At 50.9% G+C, this 10963-nt stretch overlaps 1 protein-coding gene across 3 annotated transcripts in view; it reads left to right on the top strand.

The window, feature by feature from the left end:
* The window catches only part of TLN1 (talin 1), a 31526-nt gene that overhangs the window by 313 nt on the left and 20250 nt on the right, over nt 1-10963 (top strand). Inside the window, exons 1-11 of one of the 3 annotated variants that reach the window (XM_040631581.1) lie at nt 4450-4579; nt 6080-6242; nt 6480-6577; nt 6820-6949; nt 7062-7214; nt 7478-7769; nt 8489-8549; nt 9187-9291; nt 9631-9786; nt 10544-10645; nt 10809-10885. In XM_040631581.1, coding sequence (XP_040487515.1) covers nt 6113-6242; nt 6480-6577; nt 6820-6949; nt 7062-7214; nt 7478-7769; nt 8489-8549; nt 9187-9291; nt 9631-9786; nt 10544-10645; nt 10809-10885 — 1304 coding nt within the window. In that variant the 5' untranslated portion in view covers nt 4450-4579; nt 6080-6112. Of the gene's footprint in view, nt 1-4449; nt 4580-6079; nt 6243-6479; nt 6578-6819; nt 6950-7061; nt 7215-7477; nt 7770-8488; nt 8550-9186; nt 9292-9630; nt 9787-10543; nt 10646-10808; nt 10886-10963 lie in introns of those variants that run through there. The other 2 variants (XM_040631582.1, XM_040631580.1) reach the window with 2 other exon arrangements.

Raw genomic sequence — 10963 nt, 5'->3', positions numbered from 1 at the left:
GGGGCCCCCGACTCTCGTGCGTCTCCTGTTTCGGGTCCTGTTGGAGAGGTCAGCGTCCAGTGTATCTCGGCTTGGGATGGGAGTTAAGTAGGCCGTTTTAAGGGAGCCAGGCCCTTCCTGGGATCAGTCCTCTGTCCTGAATAAGTTTTGGGGAGGGTGAGGAGTGGGGTGGCAGTGAGGCGCAGGGCGGGGATCGGCTTTGAGGTTAGCTGATAGCGGGTATGTGGGTAGGAAAGCTTCGGGTGATCTGGGGATTAGGTGGAGTTGGGTTCAGGAATCAAGGTTAGTTTAAGGAGTTATAAAGCCGGAGTTGAAATTTAGAGTTACTAGTGTCAGTCAGGTCCGTTTTATGTAGGTAAAATTTGGTTTAGGTCATTATTTTGTTTTCTGGACAACGTAAGTCCAAGTTAGGATTCGGGACCGGGTTAAGGGTCAACACAGGAATTAAGTTAGAAGTGCAGTGGTGATGGGTATTAAGGAGGGCACGTATTGCATGGTGCACTGGGTGTTATAGGCAAGTAATGAATCATGGAACTTTACATCAAAAACTAGGGGTGTACTGTATGGTGACTAACATAATATAATAAAAATATTATTAAAAAATAAATAAAAAGAGAGACCTAGAGAAAAGAAAAAAGTGCAATTTTAGAGATGAGAGAACATTAGCATGGTACTAGGGATAAAGAGCAATGGGATGGGTCAGGCATCAAGTGACAAAGGAGTTCTGGGCTTAGAGATCAACATTTAGGGTTAAGGTTGGGGAATTTGGTGCTAGAGGTAAAAATTAGATCAATATTAGGGATCAAGGATTGGGTACGGGTGTCTGTTAGGAAAGGGATGAATGTCGAAGCCAGTATTGAGAAACAGGAAACAAATTCGGGTCAGGGTTAATGTTAGGAGTTAGGTTAGTTTTGGGGGGGTTATGGTTGAGGTTAGGGTAGTTGATCTCAGACAGATAAAATTTAAGAGATTGGCAGTAAGTAGGTGCACTCATTCTGCGGGGAGGTCTCATTCCTATGTAGTTTCAGGCGTTCTGTAGCCCAGAGATATGATAAACTAATTTCAGGTTCGGGTTCTGGGCTTCAACTAGAATTGCAGGTATCTGGGATTCCAGCTTCTTTATTCTGCTCTCTAAATCCAGGGCTCTTGCTGTGGTCACCACAGTTGAGAGACAGGGGTTCCTGGGCTATGTTGTTTATACAAGATAGGAGGTGGGAATGGGACTGGGACCCAGGAGAGGTACAGGCCTAGTCATAAGTGAGGGACTACTTAGGGAGAGGGGACTATGATTAAGGGGAGGCTGACCACAGAGACACAGTTGCCATGGGAGAAAGAGATGACCGAATCCTCTGAAAGTTCAGCCCCACTGCCTCCCAATTCTCTCATTCACTAGTTATTAAGTCCTCTCCAACTCCCTTCCCTGGCCCTGCAGTTCACACACCCCATCCCCCCCACCCCACCCCCGATACCCCCTTTCTGCAAGCACAGTCCTGCATACAGAATTCTCCCCTCACCTGTAACTCTCCCATGCTGTTCATTTTACTGAGGGTTCCCAGTTGCAGTTCTATTTCCCTGAATCTGCACCTCCTACCATATTTTGCCCTCTCCCAAATCTGAGCTTTCCCATCATCTTAAAGCACTCTCCCACACTTTACCCCACTCACCCACCTGCATACCTCCTGGTCGTCTGCTGAATACCCCACCCCCAGCCCAACATAAGTGCCAGGTACTCCCAGGCCCTGCTATGTACCAGCCTCTGGCTTTAAGCCTCCTGAATTTCTTGGTCCAGTTGTAGATCCCCTTCCCCCACTCCCCAAACAGAAAAGAGGAAATGAGACCCAAAGAGGAAACTGGGTCTTGCTGATCCCACGCCCAGCCAGGCCACTGACCACACCCCCATTTCACTCCCAGCCTGACCCTGCCACTGACCACAGCACTATCCCCTCTACCCAGTGTGACCCAGCCACTGGTTATACCCCATACCCACCCACCCCCACCAACTCCAGCTCTGCTTATACTCTGCCAGTGTCCCTTCACTCTCCTCCCCACCCCATCCCAGCCTTTAGCTACTGACCACAGCCCCATCTCTTCTCAGACTCCTGCAGCCTGATCTGACCTCTGACCTCACTCTGTCATTCCCTGACTTATAATTATTTTCCCCCTTCCGCTAGCCTGATCCAGTGATTGATCATATATTTATTTTTCCTACCACCATCTTCCCCAGCCTCTCTGTACACCTCGTCTTCTCCATTTCTAGTCTGATACAGTCACTAACCTCATCCCTTCTGCCCCTACCTGGTGCTAACCACATCCCCATCTCCTGTGCCCCAGAGCCTCATCTTCATATACCCAGCTCGACCCAGTCCTTCCCTTCTCCCCTTCCCAATTCCTTGTGTAAACTCAAGCCACCCCAGCCACTGAGTGGCTACTGATGACAGAAGCTGTGGGACTCTAGTCTGACTTTGGGCCCTGGCCCCTGAAGGTTGACAGGACAGACTGTCCTCAGGTCCTGACAGTTCTACCTCTTAAAACTATAAATAAGCAACATCCTCCTCTCTACCATTCTAACTGCTGTCATCACTTCTCATTTGTGCTAATGCAGTGTCTTTCTGACCAATCTCCAAGGTAACTGCCAGAATTATTTTCCAAAATCTAGTTCTGGTTATGTCCCTTTTCCGCTCAAAGCCTCCCTTGGCCTCCTGGTGCCCTCCAGTAGGTAAAATACTCCTTCCTCTCTAGTCCTCCCCTGCCTTTTCAGCCTAACCCTGACTTCCCCATCGCTGCTCCCTTGCAGGTGCCCTGTGCTTCAGCCCGCCTGCCCGCTCACTTCCCTGAACGTGCTCCTCTGTGATTTCGTGCTCCTCCACCTTTGCTTACACTCTTCTCTCTGCCTGGAATGCTACCCTTGACTCACCTCCGGCTGGCATAGTGGAGACAGCTTGGGCTTTGGAGTCAGAGAGATGTGGGTTCGGATCCTGGCTTCACAACTTCACAAATTTACTAGTTATATGACTTTGGAGAAGTTCCTTGAATAAGTATTTAACGTCTTTGCACCTCAGTCTCCTAATCTGTAAAAATGGAAATAATGATACCTATCTTGCCAGGTTGTTGTAAAGATTAAATGAAATTATGTCTACAAAGAAATTAACATAATCATCAATAAAAGTTAGACCCTTATGATTTTTTATTATCTTTTTTTAAAGCCCTAACTTCAAGTGACACTTTTCACAGAGATTTTTTGGTCCCTCTTCTCTAATCTAAAGGGATCCGTCCCCTGAGCACACACCTCTTGACTCTGACCACATCCTGCCCTGTGTTATAATTCTGTATTTAGCCTTCCCACTCAGCTAACTGGGAGCCCCTTGCAAGCGAGTGGAGGGCTTGCTCTTCTTGCTTCCCAGTCACTGAGAGTTTGGCCCAGGGCCTTTTTCACAACAGACCCTCCGAAATGCTTGTTGGGTGAATGGAGGGAGAATGTCTTTGTAATGGGAGGAGAGATGTTGGGGCAAGTTGTTCTCTTGTGGATAGAGGTGTGTTTGTGGGGAAGCTGTGTGCTGGGATGGGGTTTTTACAGGAGGATAATGTGGTTGTGATGGGGTCTGCGTAGGGACTGCATGTTTGAGATAACGTGTATGTGGAGACAGGGTAAGTAGCTTTGTGGTAAAGAGCTCTGTGTATAGACTGGGGTGCAGTTGGGGAGAATGAATATGCGTAGATAGGTGTAGGTGGTGAGGGGCTATGTCGAGGGAGATCAGGTCCAGCCCTTCAGCTGCCCAGTCCAGCCCGAAATGAGCCTCCAACAGCATGAGGCCGGATATGTCAGTCTCACCCACAACCACCACCCCCCCTCCCGCGGTTGCGGATTCAGAGGCCAAATTTGGTAACAGACTGAGTGTTACTCCCCCAACCCTCATGCATTCTGACTTTGTCTTCAGCTTTCTCTCTCCTTTGTCCCTTACTGTAGCTCCCTGTCTTTCTGCAGCTCCCTTTGTGGGTACCTGTTCTGACTATATTCTCCATGTACCCCAAATTCTTTACCCCCCAGTATACTTACATTCCATTCCTTGCTGGGATTTGACCTCTTGTCCTCCCCCCCCCCCATTGCCCAACTCCTCTGGAATGCATCTCAGGAATGTCTTGAGGGAGGAGGAGTTCCCTGGGAGGGGGATGGGGGGGGGCATTGTTGCTGTTTCATAAAACATGATGGAAAAGGGAGCAAAGTTCTCAGGGCAGAGCAGGAACTGGATAGCTTCTCCCCATACTTCCAAGGGCCTTGTTCTGTGCCCTCATCACCCTCAGTTCACTTCTCAGTTCCCTTTCCTGCCTCACCATCTTGTAGAGATGTGGGTGTCCACTCAGGACCAGCCTGGGAGGAAGGGTAGGCCTGACTCATCTCCCTTATCGGGGTCTCACCAGAGGTTTCCTTGCTTGAAGAAGAAGGGGGTGTCCATATGTCCGGAGGAAATGGGGGAGACATGCAGTTTCAGCTTAGGGTGGAGGGTCCTGTCAGTTCTGCCCTCAGCTCCTCTGACTCCTCTGCTTCGTTGACCCTCCAGCCCTCCAGCAACCCCACGGCCAGGTCTGTCAAGCTACTGGGAGAGGTGGCCGAGGAATAGGGAGGTGGGCAGAGAGCTGGGGAGACTGGAAGGGTCCTCACTTGTTTGGAAATAAAGATAGTGAGCTGTGGTTTCTTGTGAGACTCTGGACTACTTATAAGGTCAGAATGGTCTGTCAGATCCCCGATCCACACCTTTCTCACATATACCTGTCTCCTCTTTCTAGATTTTCAGTCTCCTTCACCTCATCCTTCCTAACCTCTTCACCCGCCAAAAACCTATCCCTTCCCAACTTCCCTGGTTCTCAACTGGCTTCTGTATCCCAGCACCCCCACCTGCTTCCAGCCTTCCCCCAGTCCTGCATTTCCCCACTTGGGGCTAGCCATTTGCCAGGAGGGGAATGGGCAGCCCGGAGTTGCTCATTCTCTTAGTCGAGAGGAACCAATCCCTGTACCAAACTGGGTCACATCATCAGCTGCCAGGTAGACTTGTCCTCTTGTGCCCTGGATGCCACCTGCCACCTGCAAGGGTTCCTCCAGCCTGCTGAGAGGTGGTGCCAAGGAGGGCGGGGGAGGTCAGGGTGGGACTGATATCTCGAGCTGCACTGAAAGCACCATCAAGGGAGACAGTGAGACGGAGGGCAGAGCTTGAGAAGGACTTACTGAAGACAGGAGAGCGTAGGAGGAGTTGTCGTGAGGACTGGGATTCCCTTCGTGACTTGGAGCAAGGACCAAGTTAGAGGGACTGGGGTCTTCCTCTGACCTGCCTTGAAACTACCCTACTTGCCCCACCATGGTCTGATATCCATTCTGCAAAACTGAAGAGTTGACTAGGTTATTTCTGAGATCCCTTTGGATTAGAGAATCATCATTCTAGCTTGACTGCCAGGGAAGCCAAATATGGGGCCAGGCTCCCTGGGAAGGCCCCTCCCTCTCCAGTGAGACGACTCAAGCAGCCGGTGTTTGGTCTCCCTGCCGGGCTAGCTAGAGTCGGTGTTTGCAGGCTTCAGGATCTCTTGGGAATTACCTAATATAACGTCTTCATTTTGCAGAGAAGGAGGCTAAAGCTGTCAGAGCGAAGGTCACATGATGAGTCAGGGCAGAGCTCTGAAAATCCCAGACAGGAAAAAGCCAGCAAGACCTAGTGAGAGACAAAGAAAAAAAGACTGAACCAAGAAAAGATGAAAACAAGGCAGAGGCAGGGCTGGGAAAGGAGCAAGGTGGGGGCAAGAGAGAGACACTGGGCAGACAGAAGGGAGGCACAGATGCTAGTGGTAGGGACAGGACGGTGTCCTCGGGGAACACTGCATTGCAGACCAGACTCCTTCACATATCTCAGGTGGTTAGGATTGGTTCTTTTGGTATAAGTAATTTTTTACTCTTAAAAATTCTTAGAATAAAATAGTTATGTTACTACTTGTTCTGGTGGGTCCCTTTCAAAAACACCCCTCCCCGGGGCTCCATCTGGGTGACCTCCTCTCCACTAATGAGGATGTGTGCTGATGCCCTGATGCCACGGGCCAGGTAGAGCCAGGCTGGAGAGGAGAAGCTGCCACCATGGTTGCACTTTCGCTGAAGATCAGCATTGGGAATGTGGTGAAGACGATGCAGTTTGAGCCGTCCACCATGGTGTACGATGCCTGTCGCATCATTCGTGAGCGCATCCCAGAGGCCCTGGCTGGCCCTCGTGAGTCTGAGTACCCTGGTGGCAGGGGTGGGAGTCTTCGGTCCCTCCTTGTTCCCAGGCTCTTGGCTTTAAGGGATGACCCCATTGTCCCTCAAGGCTACTCAGGCCTCATGCTCCATGGTTCCCTCTCTCCCCTTTAGGCCCTCGGTCCCTGGGGAAATAGTAAAGGGCAGCCATGCAGCCATTCAGCCACCCTGGGGTCCTCATATGTCTGAGGTGATTCATCCTCTCTTTTAGCCAGCGACTTTGGGCTGTTTCTGTCAGATGATGACCCCAAAAAAGGTATATGGCTGGAGGCCGGGAAAGCTTTGGATTACTACATGCTCCGAAATGGGGTGAGTATCACTTCATCAAGGACCATCAACATCCCCTACTCCACCTCCTCTTTTCAGCACCCATATCTGTTGTCTCTGACCCTCTCCAGGCTTTCTATCCCAGGCAGTCAAAATAACTTGCTTTTTGAGGGAGCCACCGTAGTCTTGCTTTTAGTAATCTACTTTCCTCCCCTCTGGCCATGGAAAAAGGAAATAATACCTCTAGCTTCAAGGGGCCCCTCCTCCCATTCCTGCCCCAACAGGACACCATGGAGTACAGGAAGAAACAGAGGCCCCTAAAAATCCGCATGCTTGATGGAACTGTGAAGACTATCATGGTGGATGACTCTAAGACTGTCACCGACATGCTCATGACCATCTGTGCCCGCATTGGTAAGGGGTCTCGGTGGGGCTGAGGGCTCGGGAATGGAGGCTCCAGCTCTGCCAGAAAACACAGATGTGGTGCCCGGGATGCTACCGACCCTGACCCCTCCCCTTCCCCCAGGCATCACCAACCACGATGAATATTCACTGGTTCGAGAGCTGATGGAAGAGAAGAAGGAGGAGGTGACAGGGACCTTACGAAAGGACAAGACCCTGCTGCGAGATGAAAAGAAGATGGAGAAACTAAAGCAGAAATTGCACACAGATGATGAGTGTAAGCAGAAATAGGAAACAGAGGGCCCTGGAAATGGTCAGGGTTGGGGGGGCAGGGGGCAGCTGTTTATTCTGTAGTTATGGAAACTCTGCTTTTGCGAGACACTGCTTTCGATGCAGGACGCATCAGCAATAAAACAAAGTCTTATATTCACGGAACTTACCGGTGGGAGAAGGTAGGAAATGAAGAACAACAAAAAGCCAAAGAGCGCACAACACAGGCGCCCCAGGGGCTTGGCACTGAGGGGACTCTGTGTGTCCCAGTGAACTGGCTGGACCATGGCCGCACGCTGAGGGAACAGGGAGTGGAGGAGCACGAGACGCTTCTGCTGCGGCGGAAATTCTTCTACTCAGACCAGAACGTGGACTCCCGGGACCCCGTACAGCTGAACCTTCTTTATGTGCAGGTGTGGAGAGGATTTCTCCAGGCGCGAGATGACATCCTCAATGGCTCCCACCCTGTCTCCTTCGACAAGGCCTGTGAGTTTGCTGGCTTCCAGTGCCAGATCCAGTTTGGGCCCCACAATGAGCAGAAGCACAAGGCTGGCTTCCTCGAGTGAGTGACCCACATCCCACACCCTGTCAGGGCCCAGGACTCATTGCCATTGTGACCCCAACAGCCCTGCCCCCCTCCCAGGCCTTCTGTCTCTGTTCCTCTTCCGATGCACCAGGGTTTGACCCACATGGGTACCTTTTTTGCTGCCGTCAGCTATTTGTCTCCTTACTGGCCCCATGTGGAACCTGAATGTAGCCCAGAATCTCTGCCTCTGCCCCATGCTTCTCAAGCAAGCATGTAACCTTTTTTGAGATTCTCTGAAGAATTTTACTGCAGTAGCCAGAGGCAAACAGTACATTTCTCCTCATAGGGAACATAGACTTAGAAAGCTTCACAGGTCTCATCCACGGATCCTCCTCAGAATGTGTAGAGTTCAGCGTGGCTTGCTTAGCTTCCTACGTGCATGGTCATCCTTCTACTGAGCTCCTCCCCTCAGTCCCCTGCGGTAGTGCTCTAGACCCTCTTTCCTCAGGGACTGAGCCTGCGACTCAGGCTCCCTTGGTTCCTTTCCCTGTAGGGAGAGACACAGGCTGCACTCAAGAGCTCATGCTAGGTCGTCTCGATTTCATGGATAATCCCAACTCTGGTCCCTCGAGCCTTCCATCTCCCCAAAGATAACACTGTCCTAGACATTTCCTCACACCCCCAGGCCCACAGTCCATGGCCCACATACCCCTGATGCTGTCCACTACATGCTGACCCTCCCTTTTCTGGTATAGCCTGAAGGACTTCCTGCCCAAGGAGTATGTGAAGCAGAAGGGAGAGCGTAAGATCTTCCAGGTGAATGGGGATAGGGGAAGTGTTGGGGATGCCCTGGGAGCTTTGCTGCTTAATCCTACTGACTGAATGGACCCCAGCCCCTTCCTTGTTTCCTCCCACCCTGCTTCCACCCACCAAGCTGCTCTCCCACCTCTCCTGTGACAAGAAAGCAGAAGACCTGGGCCTTTCATCTCAGTTCCATCACTGCATTTGATGTGGAATTCAATTCAATATTCTTGTTTTCTTTTCTTTCCCTCTAACGTGGGATGACAGTACCTGCCCTGGGTAGGATTGGTAGGAGAATCAAATGAGACAGTATGGCTGAAATTACTGTGACAAGTATATCTTTGTACAGATGTGTTATCCCCACTTCTTGAATACTCAGCCCAAAAAGCCTTCTATCTGACCTTCTACTTATCTGTTTATGTCTCTAGAACATCTGCAAGTTCTCTAACTGTATTCCCTGAATTGTCGCTTGTGCATATCCTTTGTCAGCCCCCAGCCCGTCACCCTCTCATTTCTCATATCCTGCACCCCCTAACCTTTCCTGTGTCCCGCACACTACGCTCCCATTGTAGTTAACGTCGCAACTCCTGATCAGTGACACTGTCTAGGTTCCCACATTTGCTAAACGTTTTGCCCCATTTCCTACTCTAAGGCACACAAGAATTGTGGGCAGATGAGTGAGATCGAGGCCAAGGTGCGCTACGTGAAGCTAGCCCGTTCCCTCAAGACATACGGCGTCTCCTTCTTTCTGGTTAAGGTGGGCTACAGACCCTTCTCACTGTCCTCCTTATTCCCGCTCTTATCCTTTCCTCTCAAACCCCGGCCCTGCCCTCGGTCACATTTTCCATCATCCCTACAAGGCCCATTCTCTGCCTTGCTCTGACCTTGTGAAAATTCGCCCTGTTGTCAGCCCTCTGCCACCACTTGGCTCCTGACCGTGTGTTTTCCCTCGAGGAGCTTGTCCTGGCTCCTTCCGGACACCCTGTTCAGCTCTCCTGCGCTCCTCAGCACCCCCTTGTGGTCTAGATCTGATCTGCTCATTCACTCCTCTGTGTGACCTCTGGCCACAGCACCAGTGACAACCTCTGCCTCACAGGAAAAGATGAAAGGAAAGAACAAGCTGGTGCCCAGGCTTCTGGGCATCACTAAGGAGTGTGTGATGCGAGTGGACGAGAAGACCAAAGAGGTGATCCAGGAGTGGAGCCTCACCAACATCAAACGCTGGGCTGCCTCTCCCAAGAGCTTCACCCTGGTGAGTCTGGGGGCCCAGCGGGGAAGGGGCTCTGGAATTTCCAGGTGGGCGCAGCTGCAGAGGTCTCTCCCCTCCCTTGGGATAGTGCACTGAGTGTGAATCCAGAAAAAGGGGAACTATGTAACGATTACAGGACCATGGGGGTCAGAGTAGAGGAGAAGCTTTCCTGGAGAGAATTGATGCTTAAATGAAACAGTCTTTAAAATCAACAGGACAGAACCATCACCAGCAAGCCGAGCTCGCAGGAAACTTGGGGAGAGGGAAGAAAAAGGTGATAGAAAGAAAAAATAAGCCTCTTGTCTTTCAGCAGCAACTATATGATAGTGTCCCCCCCCCCCAGCTTTATATTTTGGTGTGCCAGATTGGAAACTGACACCGCCTTGATGAAGTGCCCAAGCGAAGGGACAAGAACTTCGTAAAGGCTGTTTTTCCATTTTGGATACCAGTGCTCACCCTCAGCTGTCTTTCAATGATAAATGTGTCTTCCCAGCTGTATTATCAGGGGGAGAGAGAAGAGATTTCATGAATGGCATGCATGTGAAACTATGTAGCACAAAGACTGCTTTTCAGAAATAAAGCGGTGCCCTCCAGGGAGGAAAATAAAGAAAGAGGAAATTGAAGAAGGATGGGCTTCTCCCTAGAGGGCTTTTGGCAGGCAAAGCCCCCTCACCAGCTCATCCATGGGGCTCCCATCCTACCCTTTTCCATCCTGGGTAGATGCGGGCTCTCCCACCAAGCCCCCACCTTGTCACCCTAGGATTTTGGGGACTACCAAGATGGCTACTACTCAGTACAGACGACGGAAGGGGAGCAGATCGCACAGCTCATCGCCGGCTACATTGATATCATCCTTAAGAAGGTGCGCACCCCAGCCTTCTCCTTATCCTCCCTCACCTTCTATCCAAGGTGGTCCTTTCAAAGTGGGGACCCAGGTTCTGGAAAAAGGCTGACTAGGGGAAAGAAGAGCTGTCTTTTCCCTGTCTCTCTTTTCTTTAATTGTTGTTCCTTTTTCCTTTCTACAGAAAAAAAGCAAGGATCACTTTGGGCTGGAGGGAGACGAGGAGTCTACTATGCTGGAGGACTCAGTGTCCCCCAAAAAGTACGAAGGGAACTGGGCTGATCCCGTCCGTCAGGGGCAAGGACGGCAGGGCCTATCTCCAACGACTGCTGAGGGGTG

The sequence above is a fragment of the Ursus maritimus genome, unplaced genomic scaffold (assembly GCF_017311325.1).
Source record: "Ursus maritimus isolate PB19 unplaced genomic scaffold, ASM1731132v1 scaffold_17, whole genome shotgun sequence".
Taxonomy (NCBI): domain Eukaryota; kingdom Metazoa; phylum Chordata; class Mammalia; order Carnivora; family Ursidae; genus Ursus; species Ursus maritimus.
The sequence above is the reverse complement of the archived record's forward strand: the minus strand, read 5'-3'. Positions and strand labels throughout refer to the sequence as shown.